This window comes from Coccidioides immitis, assembly GCF_000149335.2.
Source record: "Coccidioides immitis RS genomic scaffold supercont3.2, whole genome shotgun sequence".
Taxonomy (NCBI): Eukaryota; Fungi; Ascomycota; class Eurotiomycetes; order Onygenales; family Onygenaceae; genus Coccidioides; species Coccidioides immitis.
This window is the reverse complement of record NW_004504309.1, coordinates 2,321,301-2,338,197: the sequence shown is the minus strand read 5'-3', so window position 1 is coordinate 2,338,197 and position 16,897 is coordinate 2,321,301. Positions and strand designations below refer to the sequence as shown.

Here is a 16,897-nt window from a genome sequence, read left to right as displayed (position 1 = left end):
CTGGTACATCCCTATTATTAAGGAATTATCGAGTAATTATGAAATATCATCGCGGCGCAAACGATTCAACGAAACTGAGCCGGAAACGCCAGCACGCAGCCATACCGTAGAATATCAAGCTTTATTTATCCTTTTTTCGGTATCCTTTTTTAATTTCTTTCAGTCCAAGCGAGTCGCTCAGCGTTTGTACGAAAGTGGAATATCGATGGGAGCGTCTGTCTTCACCAAATCGCGAATTGCCCACCTCCACGAATCTCCAAGTTTATTGCGATCTCCGCTGGCCCATTTACTGACTTTCCTCCTCCATTTCTCTTCTTCGGCACGTTGTCTCTTGATAAACTCTGGGCCAACATCAAATTCCTCTGTTATCGGCCAGTCATCAGAGGAATCACCACTTTTGTCATCACCAGTCAACGGGTCGTTTGCTTCAATATCACAAACTGCTGATGCTATTCGGGAAGTTGTATTCGATTTTTGCGGTCGATCATCAAGATCTTCGAGCCCGGCAAACACATCATCTTCCTCTGGAGGAATGGTGGCACCAGTTTTCCCAGGGGAAGCTAGTTTGAGCCAGCACATACGCTGGGGATCGAAGACCATGGAACCTACAACTTGAGCACCACTTATTCCACCGATATTGCTGATAAGAGCAAGGGTGGACTTTGGAGGGGTTCCCAAAGCTGGTGGATCAAATGCAGCCGTAGCGGTTTCATTCCCTTCCCATCTATATAATGTGGGGTTGTATTTCATTCCTTTGACGGCTAATCGATAATATGTTAGTACCAAAGATGTATAGACGTTCTGTCAGCGATAACTTACACTTTGGCTCATGCACTCCGCTACCCATGGGCTTAATCAGGTGGGGCCTGCTAATAGAATCGCGATGTTTATGTCCTGGTCTGCTTTTAACCATTGTCGGACTTGAAGGTGGTCGGCTAAACGGCGGCGACCTCCAATTCACACTAATTGGAGTCAAAGGACCGTTTTCGCGTTCCCTTTGATTATGAGTCATGGAAGCAATTCTCTGCTCTCGAGCATTTCTGGATGCATTAGTGTCACGAGCAAATCTTGGAGTATGATCCTGGTGCGGTGGGCTCGTTGGTAGAGAGGAACCCGTTGTCTCCGTTTTGCAAGGCAAAGGGATTCCAGACTGACTAAGTCTGTTACGCAAGGCACGTGGAGGGCCTTTTTTGATAGGAACTTTCACATATTTACTTTCAGCGGTTGCTGAGGTTGGGAGATCGTCGAAAATATCGAGTTCCGTGCCATCTCCAAAATGCCTCTTCCTATTTGGCTTGGTAACGGCATGTTTTGCAGCAGCTGTAAACGAGCCAGTAGGAAGATCAGTGCTTCCACGTCGCGTAGTATCTGATAAGGCAGAAGAACTTGAGACGCGGGAGTTGGATCTATGGTGGGTGAACATATCTCCAGAACTATCTGAATCTGCGCGGCGAAAGTGCCTACTTGTTTTAAGGCTAACATGGTGCGATTGGTTGGGAGAAGCTCCTGCAGGAATAAAAGGAACATGATGTCGCCGTTGAGGCCCAAGACGAGTTTCAGCGGTAGACTGATTGACGGGAGTTTTTGGACGAGGAGACACTGTAGCTCGAGTCTTCAAATTGCTTTCTTGTCGTCCAGGGGACCTTTGCAGTGTTGATGCCATGCCGGCATTGTAATTTCGTAGTCCTGGAATGGATCGTTTGGTTTTCAGTAGTTGAGAATTCGTACTAGTTGATTGTATTGTATCTTTTGAACTTCTACTACTAGAAGGTCGACGAGTAGGAGGGTTGGATGACGCAGAACCAGCGCTTGATATCGAAATATTGGATAAAGATGAGTGTGTGGCGTGTCCGCTCAGTCGAGAAGCAGGTCGAACAAATTTAGACACCGGCGCTCCACTTTCTGAGACAGGTTCAAGTTGGGTGGAATGTGGCCTGTCAGACAGCCTGGGGATCCGAGTGCCGGGCGTTCGGCTTGTGAAAGTTATGGTTGTTGCTCCGCGTCTAGCAGGGCTTGCTGGTCTCTCCACCTTGCGCTTAATATTCCGATTAAGGGTCAACTTTTCCGTGTCAAACAGCTCCCCGTCGCCAATTTCGATCCCAGAGAAGAAATCGTCCGCTGCGGGATCAGGTTGCTTTGAAGCTTCAGGTTCGGGGGGAAAGTCCAAGTCGACAGGTAGTGCAGACTCTTGCCTTTTCTGCAGCGATTTTCCCAGGTCCAAGGGCCCGTCAGGCAAGACAAAATCGTTGAATCCTTCGTCATCGCTCTCTGCAGTCAAGCAGCTTGAAACACTGGGGCTCAGGGCAGACACAGTTGAGCTACGGGTGGAAAACCCTTCTCTTTTTGTTCCACCGAATCGTACTCCAATACTCCCTTCAGCCCACTCGGCATCGAATTCGTCCCCAAACGCATCCGGTGTCTTGGAGGTTTCTCGTCTGGTGGATAGGCGTAAAGGCTCACCATCCGAGGGCAGCACCAAATCGGTTTCCATATTGTCGTCTTGCGTACCAGGTTCTGTCGCAGTTGAAGCAGCGAATGGATTCGAAATTGGCGGAGGGCGAGATTTTCCTAGTTTAATAGTTGGAACATCATCGAAGGAGGCATCCTCTTCAGTATCTTTAAATTTATCTAAATCGTTGAACAGCTGTTGTTTCGGTGCGGGTGGATGGTTTATGATATCAGTGAAATACTCCAATTCTCGAGATTTCGATGGGCTTGTTGGGAGAGAGCTGAGATGTAGCAACGACTCCGGGGAAGTCGCCTCATGTTTGAACCTTAGCTGGATTTCTCCGCTCAACCCTGCCAGATCTAGATCCTCAGACCAGTCATCCCCTAAGGCCTTTTTGCCCTTTCGACCACCAAGTCTTTTGATAGTGCCTCCTAAGAGCGCTGACCTGGGTATCCCATTGGGGATCGGGATCCCGGCATTCTTCGCAGATGCAATAGCATCGTCGGTACCAAATTCATCCTGGTCGTTTAACAGTAACTGCCAGCTTTCCTCGTCGCCGTAGTTAGATTCGCGGTCTGATCTGCAGGAGCGACGTGACGAAATGGAATCTCGATGGCCGGAGGGTCGAACAGAGCACCCAGTCACCGATGTCGCCGAGGAAACAGTCCGAAAATAAATCTCGTCGCCACACTGAAGGTCTTCGTCGTCGTCCCAGCACTCGATCGCTTCGTCCTCGGGCCTTCGCAGCCGTAACGGAGAGATGTCCATTCTATAGGTTTGTCACGGCGACCACGAGTTCAAATCGCCCGAGACCGTCTCCCCCGAATGGACAAATCCAGATTTGTATATCAACGTATGCTATTTAGGTCTGGGCCGAAGCAGGTAGAGGGGGGCTGGGGAGTCATTCCTTGCGATGCGACGGGCCAATTTCGAGGATCCGCTTGGAGGAAATTCGGGCGAAACTTGGAAATGAAAGTAGAATCCTGGGCAACTGAGCACTGGCCTTTAGCGTCGCAACGTCCAGATTGCAAGTATCGGAAGTATTACGGGTAATTCCGCTTCACACACAAAGGCCGGCCAAAAGGTGTTTCAGTTGGACACAAAGCTGATATTACGAGTAATTCTGAGAAGATCGATATTTGCTAGGGTCTGTCGGGGGCTGCATATGGTAGATTAAGCATCAAATTTGCAAGCGTCACAGACTCACAGGGAAAACAAGGCTGCTTGCAACGAAAGGCGCGCAGCTGAAAACGAGACAACAAAGTCGAGATATATTGAACTATAACCGGCTGAAAGATAATAACGATGACCACGGCCTGCGAAGCGGCATCCCTTGCGAGGTGGGAAGGGGAAGGAGTTGGGAGGTTGTGTTGAGTGGATCGCCCGCCGTGCTTGGGCTTGGGCGTCTCCTGGGGGGCGGCCCGGCACCTACCCATAGGAGGTTGGGACGGTCGCTTGCTCCATCCACCACTATTACTGTAATTTACAGGCTTGTCACGGTACGAACCCCAACGCGCTCCGGCGGCTAGTCGCTAAGCGATGGGTTGGCGCGTTGCTGTAAGTTTTGTGCTGATGTCATGTAACTGCTGTACGTTACATTACAACAGGTCCCCTTCATAGGCAGCAAGGACGGAGACCAGCTCGGTGCAGGCAGCAGATGGTTTGGCGGCCATTGCGGCTTTTCTCTGCATGATATTTCCAGTCGGACCAGGAACCTCCTTGGGCTCGAGGTGAATTTGTGTGCCATCTGTTGACTGGCAGTTAACCCACGGAGCAGAGAAGTTACTCTCTGCATGCGGCTTCACCATGGCACTGGAGAGGATTTTGCGCATTCCACGCAGCGACAGCCCGGAAGATTTCGTTCTGGTCAAGGTTTCGAGGTCTGGTAAGAATGAGCTTGACCTCAGTCTGGTCGCTACTGAAGGAGAGGATCCTTATGCCGGCTCTGGTAAGCCCAATACATCCGCTTACGGATTGGTTTCCAATCTGTCGTCCCAGTGATGCAAATCGGTTGACGCTGTGATGGTTTAGTGAAAACGTCCCAAATAAGCAAGCTACGTGCCAAAAACTATCGTGGCAGCGACGAGGAATGGTCTGGAATCCTGTCTTACGTATTCAACCAAGATGAAGGCGCCCTCAAATCGGACGACTGGGCGGCTGGACTGGAGACAGTTGCGACGGTTAGGTCAATGGGAGACGAGGACGACGAAGACGGCGACAAAGAGGTCGTTATAACACTCCGGAAACGGATTGATGCCATTACGGTATGTCTCCCGTTCTGCATGGGCACCTTACCCCATCTCAATGGTCCACGTCATCAGCCGCGCTGACGATAGTTTCATGCTCTAGCAACGCTTGGGCTCAATCACGTTTAAACAAGACGACGACCAGGCGATTCAATTGTTTGACTGGAGTGGCATCGCTGTCGCCCGGGCAAACAGCCTGTCTCAAGAAATAGTCTCCCTAAACGCCAAGTATCGCGACGCAGAAAACACCATCAATCAGCTCAATTCCCAATTGGAGGAGTTAATTCAGGCGAAAAAGGAACACGACGACCAGCTAATTGCTAAATTTGCCCAACTGCTAAATGAGAAAAAACTGAAAATCCGTAACCAACAGCGACTTCTGGCCACTGCAAAGATCGATCCCACGAAAGGTGAGTATCTAATTAATGTCTCCCCTCTCCTAAAATCCAATCCCCGTCAAAAATCAATACCTGCCTGACCGCATGATAGCTGCCGAGTTAGAGGCTGCAGAAGCCGAAAAGAAACCCAGAAAAGCCGACGCGAGTAGAAAATCAAAACGGAAAGCTCAAGCGCCCCCAAGCGACTCCGAAAGCGAAGATGCTTTTGACACAATGGATGTGGACACAAAGGACAACGACGCTGCAAACAACCAAGAGAAAAAAGCACAGGAAGACGAAACCGCAACGGAATCTGACCGCCCATCAACCCCTGACCCGTTAGAGGATGAAGAAACGGCATCCGAAGACGAACAACCTGAGGTACTAGCCCCTGTGCCATCGAAAAATAAGGAGCGCACTGCACCGAATGATAATAAAGGAGGAAAATCCAGTGCTCCTGGGACTCAAGAATCTGCTTCCAGCCCCCCTCCTCGTCGTGAGCTACCTTTTACAAGGAGAGGAAGGAATGCTAAACCAGCACCAGTCGTTGCTGAACGCAAGCGGGATGAAGTCGAGACCGAAAGCGATGATGAATTATAAAGGAATTAAAGCCACCTGTTATCTATGCTACATTTTCTGATACCTGTATCAATTTGGATTAATTTTGCGCACATTCCAAAGCTGAGGATTGAACAGTTCCCAAGGCTACCTATGTAGCTTCTCTATCTGTATGAGAGTATAAAGTCTCCACCCGCAATGAATCAATTACATCAGTCAAGAAACCCGCTCCCTTTCGCATAATTTTTGAGATTCTCTTATATACAGATAGAGACATACAAAACGAGCGGAGCCGCAGGTACATGGGATGTAATTCAGCTCTACGAAAGTTGGGGAAAAAAAAAAAAAAATGAAAAGAAGCGATATAGGGCAAAAACGTAGGAGACTGAAAAACGCCGTAGCCACGAAAGGACATAATAGAGCTGGTGTCACATGAAGATAGAATCAATGCTGATGAAAATGGAAGAAAAGCGTATGGTTTGATCTATTTATTGAGCCGCGAAATACTGGGGCGCGGGTTCGCCGGGGGCCATGAAGTTAGTATCTGGATTGCCAGTTTCCTTGGCGGCTGAACATCTTGCCATAGTTGTCGAGCTTGAATCTCTGTCAGTTGTTTCGTTGTAGAATAATTGGATTTATGGGGATGTGAACATACCTTCTGGAAATGACATCTGTGAAATAGAAGTTTTCAATGGGTCTCTTAAGTGGCTCGCCAGATGGCTTAGATCCTCTGTTCTGATCGACCAGTTGAACCTTGCTCAGTTGACTTAGAGACACGGGCTCGACAACGTCGTATCTTCTCAGGGCGGGGTTGATCTCTTCCATCCTGTCTCTCAGCATCTCGATATCATCGTATGGTAGCGGCGCGCCCAGGAATTCGCTAACAGCTCTGATGATCTTCCAGTCTTCTCTAGCAGCTCCGGGAAGCGATGTAGCGGCGCGGGTAATTTGAACTCTACCCTCCGTGTTGACATAGGTGCCAGACTTTTCGGTGTATGCTGCTCCTGGCAGGACAACGTCTGCGAGTTCAGCGCCACGGTCACCATGGTGACCCTGGTACACCACGAAAGCGCCTTTGGGAATATCGGCTTCGTTGATTTCATCAGCACCAAGGAGCCAGACCATCTTGGGGCTAGTCTGAGCAACATCTGGAGATGGGGTTGTGAATCCAACGTCGTAAGCCCCGGAGCGAGACGCTGCGCGTTGAAGAATGTTGTATCCTTGCCATTCTGCAGTGTTGAAGTTGGCAGCGTTCCTATCAACGAAAGAACCGATCGTTTCGAAAATGTTCTTGGCATCGGGGTGCTCAGCAACTGCGCTTCCGACAATGATCATCGGCTTCTTGGCAGCTGCCAGCTTCTTTCCAAACTCTCCAGAAAGAGCGGTCTTCAGCGCAGCCGCATTGTCGCCGAGATGCTCGAACTCAAAAGTGCTATCGAAGGACTCGCCGACCAGGCCGATCTCCAGATCAGAACGAAGCCACTGCTTACGAATGCGTGCATTGAGGACGGCAGCCTCATGGCGAGGGTTTGTCCCAACAAGAAGGATAGCATCAGTGTCTTCAATGCCATAAATCTTGGAGTTGAAAAGGTAGTTTGATCTGAGATCGACACCGTGTGCGATAGGTTGGCTGCCACCGGGTTGATCAAGTGCAAGGTTCTCGGAGCCGAGTTTGTTTGCTAGGTCCTTCATAGCGACCATGGATTCAGTCTCAATGAGGTGACCAGCAACGACCTTAAATTCGTTAGCCTTTGGAGCCAAGCTTCTGTAAGCAGCTCCGATTTCAGTCAATGCTTGCTCCCACGTTGCTGGCAAGAATTTGTTTTCCCTTCTAATCAAAGGTGTGGTGAGTCTCTGAGTCTTAAGGCCATCGCATGCGAATCTGGTCTTGTCGTTGATCCACTCCTCGTTAACATCATCGTTGAGTCTCGGAAGGACGCGCATAACTTCCACACCTCGGGAATCAACCCTAATATTTGAGCCTAATCCATCCAAGACGTCGATGGTCTCAGTATGTTTAAGTTCCCATGGTCGTGCTCGGAAAGCATATGGTTTGGAGGTGAGGGCTCCGACGGGGCAAAGGTCGATAACGTTTGCGGATAATTCAGAATCGAGGTTCTTCTCAAGATAGGTGCCGATCTGCATATCATTTCCTCGCCCGGACGTTCCAAGCTCCGGAGCTCCAGCAATGTCGTTTGCAAAGCGGACACATCGAGTACAATGAATACATCTGTTCATGGATGTTTTGATCAAAGGACCGATGTTTTTGTCTTCCACGGCACGCTTCCCTCCAACTTCATGGAATCGACCTCTGTCGGCACCGTATCTCATCGACTGGTCTTGCAAATCACATTCACCTCCCTGGTCGCAGATGGGGCAATCAAGCGGATGATTCGCAAGCAAGAATTCCATAACACCTTCTCTAGCCTTGTGCGTAAGGGGCGAATTTGTCTTCACCACCATTCCAGCCTGAACGGGCCATGCGCAGGAGGCCACGGGTTTTGGGGCTCGCTCCACTTCAACTAAACACATACGACCTATAGGAACATTGGCGGTTAATGACAATGCGATTTCGAAAGCTCCCGAAATAAAATGCCAGCCTTACAGTTTCCTGCAATGTGTAATTTCCTAACCATCCGTTCAGCACATATATCGTGCAAATCAACCGAAGGCGGGTCAACATGTACTTACTCATGGTAGCAATATCTGCAAGTATAATTAGCGCCAATTGACCCAATGTCCGATGCTGCAGGTATACATACCGTGGAATTGTTACTCCAGCCTTCTCGCAAGCTTGAATTAGAGCCGATCCAGCTTTATTATAGCATCAGTATAAAGTCGCGATTCAGCTTCCCACTCGGGGTTCCAAACTACCTTCTATCGAGACCTTTTTTCCATCTAAAGCCCAATAAACCGTCAGCATAACCGTTCAGGATAAATTTCCAAGCAAGCTACCGACCAATTGTGAGCTCAACCTCCGCTGGACGAGGGGCAGTCGTTGCGAATGTGCGGGAGCAATTGAGTCTGGACCATCTCCTCGAGCGGGCCGCCGCACGGAACAATTGCGGCCGCATCCTGAAGAGATGAAAAGATATCACAAGGGGAAAAATATGAAAGGGAAGAGAAGGGAGATAGCGAGGAGAAGGGAATGATGGGGAGGGACGGGGGATTGCGGGTAACGAGAACGACGTCGTTTCGTCGGTTTGTGTTATTCTCGATCGGTTTCCTTTGGAACTTCCAGTCTGCCAATTGCTTAGTTAACAAATCAGCAGCCTCGGATTGGCTCGGCGAACGGGCGCCGGAAAAGCTGGTTCTTCCGCGCCGCCAAGCGTTTTCCCCAAAAAATTTATTTTTGAGCTTTTTTCGGTTTTCTTACCTTCCCTTCTTTTTTCTTCTTACAGAATAACTCATTTCACGGAGATGGATTATTGTAGGTAGCAGAGGCACTTCTTGGTCTTCCAAGGACATTTACAGCCCTTCTTCCTCTACAGCATCCTCCAAGAACAGACTTTTGCGCCGAGCTGGAGCATCCTAGGGCTCCATTTGGGCCTGATTATGGAACAGTTCCTTACCGACGGTCGCTACATCCTCACTTTTTAAAATACACTTCAGTAGTCTGCCGTCCTGTCAAGAATGAGTCTAAGCAATTCCCAATCGCCTCGAAAGCTGGGATCTTCACTGTTGTGGCATAATTTATGCTAGTGATCTCAATTATCTACAGATGAATCTAAATAGCAGTAGCCTTTCAAGGGGGGGGGAAAAAAGCCCTCTGGGAGGATATTACAAGCTCGACATGAAAACAAATCTATCCATTAAGGCTTTCTTTTTTTTTCGTATTAATCAAGTCCGGATTCATGCCACCATCGTCAACGCCTTTCATCGTGATGGCCCGAAACCTTCCCTTGCCGTCCTTTGAACGCCGACCTTTGTATACACATACAACGTAATTGCTGAACATCACGAAACATACTGCGGGTGTGTTTTGGCGGAATCACCAGGCTGCCATGTGGATTCTTGTTTTGTACCCGGTGGCATCCACGGCCGAACAGCGCTGCTCTTTCGTGGGCGTCCGTTGGGTCCGCTATCGTCCTTTTTGAAATTGCCAGTTGAAGCTGAGATATACCCCTTTGTGTTTTCTGGGGAGCCTTCCTTGATGGGAGGAAACGCATAGCCATTAGAACTCCAGCCCTTGTTGTTGTTGTTGGTGTTTCTCACGCTCAGTGGAAGTATAGTTTTCTTGATGTGAAAATGGTCCGCATTCGCGCGTCGATCTGCGGCATCTTCGTGGCTGTTGCGGTCATACAAGTATAACCCGACAAACGTAAGCCCAATTCCAAATGCCTGGATGGGCGTAGTGGCATTTCCGAACCAGACAATCGCAACCACGACGACAAAGACTCGCTTGATCAACGACGCGACGGAATAGGATACCGGCGAGATCATCGATAAAAGCACAAAGGCAAGGATATTTTGAGCGAAATGTGACATCCCGTTGAAGATAAATTCTAGAATTAGCGGTCCATGGTCCAGGCTACCCTTCTTTTCCGTAAGGTCAATCGCGCCGTCCTGAAGAAGGTCCATGAGAAGAGGGTAACCCTCAGAGAAGAACCAAATAGGAGCCGTCAGGAAAAACGCTAAACCGGAGCAATAGCACAGGAGATTGAGCTTATCCAGCTTCCGGCCGGTGAGCGCCTGGCCTTCCGCCTCAATGCGAGAGGATTCGTTGAAAAGCTTCTTGGAGAATATATTCTGAGAAACAAACACGAGCGCGGCGCAAAACGCACACAGAATGCCGAAGAAGTTGGTCGAGAAGCCGGCAGAGCAGGCAAGCATCACGCCCATCGTGAGTGGGACGAGCGAGAGATAGGTAGCGCGTGCATAGCGAATTCGGAACAAGACGCGATAGGCGAGAACGGTGAATAGCGGAGAGAGGCCTTTAATTGTGTGTACAAGGGAAACTGGGATCTGGGAGGTCGCCATGGAGCTTAGGATATGGCCTGCAAGCTGAAAAAGAGCTAGGGGAAGAGCGGTAGAGATGACCTCGAGGGTTGGATATCGGATTCCGTTCTTCAGCGCCGGGACGGTGGATCTTAACGTCGGAAAGACCGACGCCAGGTATGAGAGAAGAAGACAACATGTCGAAACGAAGCCGAACTGGACAATAGTGAGGGTGATAGGTTTTGGGAGGGCGTTGAGGATTTCTTTCGACGAAGTGTTCGTGAGCGCGGATGTCATGTACCACACGATGCAGAGTCCCTAGGTGACGACTGGTTAGCCCAAGGGCGGTTATTAATAGGAGCAGGGACCTTTTCCACCCACAATGAGTCTGTAGGAGACAGGCGCCTTCAGGGCCTCTGCCAGTTCCTGTGCATTCACGCTAACGCTTGCACTCCTCTTCTTGAACGACCCGATAGCCTCACTGATGCTCTTCCGGGGTCGCTGTTTTCGCGAGCTTGGAAAGCCATGGGATAGAGTCCCATTTTTTCGTGGCAGCCAAAAAGGTTCCGGAGAATATCTAAAATTACTCGCTGAAAGAGGGACGTCGGCGTCGGCGGGCGTTCTGTGGGATTCGTCATCAAGAGCCGGGAACTTGTCCAAGGTGCCATCTGAGCTGGGGAGGTTCATTTGGGGCTGTTGCTTCAGGGACCCAATTGACGGATGCTGCACAGGATGTAGGACTGTGGTAACACTCATTATCGATCACTCAGCAGGAGAAAAGGGCAAAAAAAGGCTCCAATCTTAGCAGACAGGCCGTGCAGTCAAGGAGCCAAGGAGGGCATGTTGCGAAATCCTTCGGGGTGTGTCTCATCACCATGCTTATCTTTTTTTGATGATCGAAAGGAGAGACACCACCGAAGATTAATCGCACTTGGCACCTGGACGACGACCGGCGCTGATTGGGCTGGCTCACCCACGTTTCCACCTCGCAACCTTGAAGCCCGCAGCCCACCATGAACTCTGGAACACGCCTCGTTCGCGAACAGCACGCTGCGATGGAATCAAACGGCCAGGCGGGCTGAATCGACGTTCTCTTAAGAGGACGGTCGCACACTCCAGGCGACTCACTACACAACCCTTGCTAGGAAGAGGAGACTTGGATCCGATCTGTGTGACGGCCCAGCAAAATTGATCGCCCGCAAACGATGATCGCTCATCAAAATCCGTGCTGCTTGTTCCTCCGGCTTACGCAGCACCGATCCAAGTTCTATGATTCGATTTCCGAGCCTCCTCCCCACCATCAACCGTGCCCGGCGAGCCAGACAAACATGATTTGGCCAACATTACCCCATATTATACTCCGTATATTCTTCCTCCCCGATCGTTTGGCACCAAAGGAGCTGATTGAATGCTCTTCCCGGCCCCCTCCCCCTTCCGACGCAGCGTGGAATTTTACCGCAGTGTATGTACTCCGTAGACGCCAAGCTACGTCGCACTCTGCCTGTTTTACCTCCACCCAGTGTCCTCCATCTAATCTGCATTCTTAGTTACGATCTCACCAACTCTCTCAAATCGGGACTATTTCCATGACTAACAACAGAGCGAAGGTACGGAGTACCATGGCTTGATCATAAAGCACCGTGGTCCGTAAACATTGCGTAACCAACAGAGTCCAGAATAGTATGTGTTTCAATCATCAAAACTCTGATCGTAAGTACGCCGTAGTTATGCCGAGGAACCGACCCTAGGGTAGTGACAGCTTGAGGCCCCAATAGCGCATCTCCCACATCGTGCTCTACATCCAACCACGGAGCAGCGGGTAGCTTCGAAGTGGTCTTTGACGGGGGAAAATTTTGCATATTAGTGCATTCCGCAACCAGGGTAGCGCAACGGAACGCCAACCGGACATTTTGACTCCCGCAGAGCATCGTAAGGGGGCGGGGCGGAAACCGTATCCCGCACCGTCGCGCTGAACACAGATATTACCGGACTAACATCCAGCACTTCCACCCCTAGCTATCAGCGCCCAAATTCACTCCCTCTATCATTTAGGATAAATCACCCAATGTTACTTTTTGACTCCAGCCCCTGCCCTCGGACCTCGAATAGATACTACATACACCTCCGCCTTCGAGAATGGCGAGCCCCTCTCAGCAAGCCAACGGCACATCCTCCATAGATCCATACCAACAACTTCATTCGTACTCATTCACAGAAGACCCGGAATTCAAACTCGGCCTCGCCGTCATACTCCGTCAGCCAGGAACGCCAGCGACTGATGAGCAGGTCAATCGTACCGATGACCTCGTCATGAAAGCCAAATGTTTCTACTTCTCCAGGTAATCCCCCTCAAACCCCCGCCCCCAAAGACACGAATTTTACACCGGTCCGGATCCAAACTCACTTCACACACCAGAAAACACTCCATCCAGCCCCCTCTAGACCTCCTCGAATACAAGGCCTGGCTACAAACGCACCCCGGCGAGTCTGAATCTCAACCCCAACCCCAGCCCCAGCCCCAAGACCAACAGCTCCCCTCGGAGCCACCACAGTCCACGGCAGCGGGCCCCTGTTCCTCAGCCTCCGAGCAGCAACCACCACCACCACAAACAACAACGACGACGACAACGACAGCAGTAACACCTGCAAGTGAAGAAGAGCCTGCTTATCCTTCCTCTTTCGCACACATCGTCGAACTGATCACAACAGGCCAACCGATCCCCGGAATCCAACAGATCCCAGATACAATATTAACGGGGCAGGAAGGTCCCACTACGGCTGCCCGGAGACGGAAGCCCTGGGAGAGACAAGGAGAACCTGGCGTACAAGGGGAGGAATGCAAGGCACCCGAAGAAGCCTCGAGGGGAGAAGGACAATGTCATGAGCAAGAGGCGAAAGACGAGACGAATTCCCGAGTTCTTCCAGGTCTCTCCTCGGAGCCGCTCCAGAACCCATGATGATAAATATGATTTTCCTTTTTGCTCCTACCAATGGACAGGCTGGATTTTTCAGACCTGCACATGACATTATTCCCTGCCTTGCTGTAGATCCGGCCATCTGACCTACGATTCATGACTGTAGACATTTTCGACAGGCTCTCTGAAACTACTGACTGGCACACTTTTCACTGGAATCCCTGCCTTCTGTCAGGCTAAAACATACATAGACGAATAATTAAAATAAAGTAGTAACAATTGACTAGAAACACCCCATCCACCGATTTTGCACGCCCAAACGCTGCAGGTGGTAGAACCACATGATCTCAACCGGGGATTGATGGCGTGGAAATCCCAGGACGGGGAGTGAAAACGGCCGGTAAAAGAATAGAATGATGCCTCTGAGACGCAACCACCTTCGAAACACAAGGGAACTAGGTCCTTCATGTAAGTAAACCAAAGCACGCAGGAACCACCCACGCCTATTAATCATTCAGGATAAGATCATCATCACAGGAGATATGGCAATTTAAGTGAATGAAATGGAAGTAGTTCCAGACAAGAAAAAAAGGTCTGACAGAAGCAAAAAATAGACTAAAGAAAAAAAGAGGACAGATTGGATTGTGGGCCAGATCGACTCCAACAAGCCAACGCCAAATGAGAACTTAATGGTAGCGTTGGGTTCAAGCATGAATACATGCAGCGAGAATCCTAGAAAGGAGAAAATCTGTTGATCGTAAATCGAATTTCGATATCTGAAGCTTCTTTCTCCAGTACGCTCGTTTAGACGCGGAGTACCTGGTTTAACATATTGTTTTCATGGATTAAATGAGCATCGGGGGATAGAAACGTAATGGATCTTAGCGGAATGGGGGATAGTTTGAGCCCCATTGGCTGCCACGGTTGAATCTGTTGCCGCCGGAAATCCCAGAGACGAAACGATCCTCATTCGGAGTAGTAAAGCGGTTGATTTGGAGGCCAGCGCCGGGACCTGGGCGAGTAACATGATTTGGGTTGCAGCAGAGCATAGCAACTCGGGAACCAAATTTAGAACCACGGAGAGAAACCATATGCTTACTGTTATAAAATCAGCACAGCACAGCATCTTGATGAAGACGAGTTACTCACCGAATGTGACTCGCCACAAGCTCACGCTGGTGGGCTGCGGAGTTCATCAGGATCCACTGGATCAAATAATTTCCGTACTGATCGCCCGCAACTGCACAATGAATTAGCGACTAATTTATCTAGGGGTTGCGCAGAAGGAAAACACACTGTCAATCAAGGGCATGCGAGGACGGTCTGGGCGACCTGTACAAACTCTAGTAAGGTAGCGATCAAGAAATTCAGATCCACCAATTTTAAGACATTTTTCGACAACCTTAGAAGCAAACTGGTCCATACTGTAGTCAGTAGCCCATAAGAGGATATGTTCAATTGCGCGGCTTTTGTCGTGAGGAGCACCGTGTTCGCAGATATGCTGGATACACCAATTACCAAATTGGCCGTGAGCAAGAAGGTCAATTTTGGCAAGAACTTCTTCGATAGCGGGGCGCTATATGTGAGGTCAGTATGGTCAATTGATTCATTATATCAGGACTGCAAACCTTTTCATCTTCTACGCAATTTTCAAAAATGTTCTGCACCACCAGACTACCAGTTTCTCCCAGAGCGACTTCATGCCACATACCACGGAGCGCTTCATTAACCTTAGCCATAATCTGAGGCGGCTCATTGCTCCAACGTAGCTCAAAGAGCTTTTGCCAGACATGACATGCATACCGGTGGATCACAGTTTCAGGGATTCGGCGAAGTAATTCATGCACCATGACGGCTTTGTGGTCTTCCGGTACACAGTCAAATGCTTTCTGAATAACATGGCAGCCAAAAGGATCCATGCTCAAGCTCAAGGTGTTGCCGCGGATGGCATTGGCAATAGCAATAACTTGCTCTGAGGTCCCATGTTCGAAGCAACGCTGAACCAAAAAATTCCCAAAGCGATTGACCATAAGTGGATAAGCCTGGTTAACGATAGCTTCAATGATCTCGTACTTTTGTTCCGCGGTTCCAACTTTGAGCTTTTGCTGTAGGAAAATCGATGCCTGCTGGTCATTGTTGCAGACAATTTTATCCACAATATATTTCCAGTCACACGAAACGCTTTTATCCAACAAACGACGGTAGTTCATTGGCTCAAGTGGCGATACATACGTTTGTGAGCTAGCGGTCTGTAGCCCCCCCGAGTTAGCTATAACCGAGAGAACTTAAAAGGGGGTTTTCCACGTACTGTTGGGGTCCATGTGCCACTATTGAATGAAGTAAACTCAGCAGCAGTTGGGGAGAGTGGTGTCCCAATTGGACGAGGCTGATAGGGAGCCACATTGAACATTCCGCCTTGTAATCCAGCTTGCTGATTCATGGCTCGCGGGAGGGTGCCTCCAGAAGCTCCTGTCGTGAAAGTGCCCCATGGAGAATTCTGAGGAGGAAAGCATGAACCACCACGATTGACTTGAGTGACCGAGCGGCGAAGCCCTTGGGGAAGCGGCTGTGCCTGATCAAAGGGTGGGCTGGCTGGTCCTGATGCAATGCGCTGATTAGACATCAAACTTGCTTGGCGAGTGAGCTGGTTACTCCAATTGTGACCGAAGTTAGCAGCTCCAGGTACATGGAAATCACGATATCCCGCAACGTTCGAGTTTGAGTTGTTCCAAATGCCCCGAGCTTGGTTGTAGCCACCAGCAGAAACAGCCTCTGAGATGTCCGAGTGGGCATCGTCCTGGTTCATCCAAAAGTCCTGGCGCTGGTTATTGAATGAGCGAGTAGATGAGTTATTGAATGCATGCTGCAGGGTGCTAAGGGTCTGCTCGGTGACTTCTCTACCTCCAAAGTCAACTTCAGAAAGAGGACCCATTGCCTGATCAAGCGTATGTTTGATAACTCGAGTTTGGGCTAGTTCCTGCTCTTGCATCGCAATGCGAGAATTGGCAGCGATTAATTCCTGCTGCAACCTAAATACCTCTTCCTTGTCGACCCGACCCGGTCCAACGTCGTTATTTCCGACTACATCGCTAGCGAGAGGCAAGACACCTGGAATTCCTTCTCCAGAAGGAGCCTTCGATGTGGTGTGCTCATGGAGAGATTCAGTGGAGGCGTGATCTTTTGGGGAGAGCCTGGCAAGGATCTTATCTATAGCTGAGGGTGGAACTTGTTCGACCTTCTGTAGGTTGGCCAGTTAGCATATAAAGCTAGACGAAAATATGATCTAGCTTGGTACCTTCCCCGCATGCTCGTCATGGGCGGACGCGGCCTGGATATTTGCCAACTTGGAGGTGATAAGCGGATTCGGAGAAATTTCCATCGCGGAGTGCTTTTGGGCAACCATGAGCTGTCAGA

General features: G+C 49.7%; 6 protein-coding genes across 6 annotated transcripts; 2 read left to right on the top strand and 4 right to left on the bottom strand.

Moving 5' to 3' along the window:
* Positions 1-177: 177 nt before the first annotated feature.
* CIMG_06328 (cytokinesis regulator) lies at positions 178-3,217 on the bottom strand (the record flags this gene model as incomplete). Its single annotated transcript, XM_001242431.2, has 2 exons — positions 178-761; positions 820-3,217. 2 exons carry the CDS (start codon positions 3,215-3,217, stop codon positions 178-180), a joined length of 2,982 nt encoding a protein of 993 aa, XP_001242432.2.
* Positions 3,218-4,081: 864 nt separating this feature from the next.
* Positions 4,082-5,769, top strand: CIMG_06327 (uncharacterized protein). Its single transcript, XM_001242430.2, has 4 exons — positions 4,082-4,397; positions 4,481-4,713; positions 4,799-5,105; positions 5,185-5,769. Exons 1-4 carry the CDS (start codon positions 4,256-4,258, stop codon positions 5,670-5,672), a joined length of 1,170 nt encoding a protein of 389 aa, XP_001242431.2. The 5' UTR covers positions 4,082-4,255; the 3' UTR covers positions 5,673-5,769.
* Positions 5,766-8,704, bottom strand: CIMG_11727 (NADH-ubiquinone oxidoreductase 78 kDa subunit, mitochondrial; the record flags this gene model as incomplete). The annotated part of the gene is made up of 7 exons (XM_001242429.2): positions 5,766-6,224; positions 6,286-8,167; positions 8,236-8,258; positions 8,322-8,336; positions 8,393-8,444; positions 8,505-8,528; positions 8,590-8,704. The coding sequence occupies 7 exons, from the start codon at positions 8,702-8,704 to the stop codon at positions 6,119-6,121; spliced, it is 2,217 nt and encodes a 738-aa protein (XP_001242430.2). The 3' UTR covers positions 5,766-6,118.
* A 561-nt stretch (positions 8,705-9,265) lies between these two features.
* On the bottom strand, positions 9,266-11,866 carry CIMG_11726 (ER to Golgi transporter). Its single transcript, XM_001242428.2, has 2 exons — positions 10,950-11,866; positions 9,266-10,886 (listed from the first exon to the last, which is right to left on the bottom strand). Exons 1-2 carry the CDS (start codon positions 11,322-11,324, stop codon positions 9,588-9,590), a joined length of 1,674 nt encoding a protein of 557 aa, XP_001242429.2. The 5' UTR covers positions 11,325-11,866; the 3' UTR covers positions 9,266-9,587.
* Positions 11,867-12,403: 537 nt separating this feature from the next.
* CIMG_06324 (uncharacterized protein) lies at positions 12,404-13,573 on the top strand. Its single transcript, XM_001242427.2, has 2 exons — positions 12,404-12,907; positions 12,985-13,573. Exons 1-2 carry the CDS (start codon positions 12,705-12,707, stop codon positions 13,523-13,525), a joined length of 744 nt encoding a protein of 247 aa, XP_001242428.1. The 5' UTR covers positions 12,404-12,704; the 3' UTR covers positions 13,526-13,573.
* A 120-nt stretch (positions 13,574-13,693) lies between these two features.
* On the bottom strand, positions 13,694-16,886 carry CIMG_06323 (pumilio-family RNA binding repeat protein; the record flags this gene model as incomplete). Its single annotated transcript, XM_001242426.2, has 6 exons — positions 13,694-14,581; positions 14,633-14,723; positions 14,780-15,059; positions 15,112-15,732; positions 15,792-16,721; positions 16,779-16,886. The coding sequence occupies 6 exons, from the start codon at positions 16,884-16,886 to the stop codon at positions 14,365-14,367; spliced, it is 2,247 nt and encodes a 748-aa protein (XP_001242427.2). The 3' UTR covers positions 13,694-14,364.
* Positions 16,887-16,897: the final 11 nt, after the last annotated feature.

Bases quoted from the DNA above. Each gene is read 5' to 3' on its own strand.
- CIMG_06327 (XM_001242430.2), top strand. From the start codon at position 4,256: ATGGCACTGGAGAGGATTTTGCGCATTCCACGCAGCGACAGCCCGGAA. The intron at 4,714-4,798 runs GTATGTCTCCCG...TTCATGCTCTAG, and splicing joins AACGGATTGATGCCATTACG to CAACGCTTGGGCTCAATCAC. The intron at 5,106-5,184 runs GTGAGTATCTAA...ACCGCATGATAG, and splicing joins AAAGATCGATCCCACGAAAG to CTGCCGAGTTAGAGGCTGCA.
- CIMG_11726 (XM_001242428.2), bottom strand. From the start codon at position 11,324: ATGAGTGTTACCACAGTCCTACATCCTGTGCAGCATCCGTCAATTGGG. The intron at 10,887-10,949 runs GTGGGTGGAAAA...GTCGTCACCTAG, and splicing joins CTGTCTCCTACAGACTCATT to GGACTCTGCATCGTGTGGTA.
- CIMG_06324 (XM_001242427.2), top strand. From the start codon at position 12,705: ATGGCGAGCCCCTCTCAGCAAGCCAACGGCACATCCTCCATAGATCCA. The intron at 12,908-12,984 runs GTAATCCCCCTC...TTCACACACCAG, and splicing joins AAATGTTTCTACTTCTCCAG to AAAACACTCCATCCAGCCCC.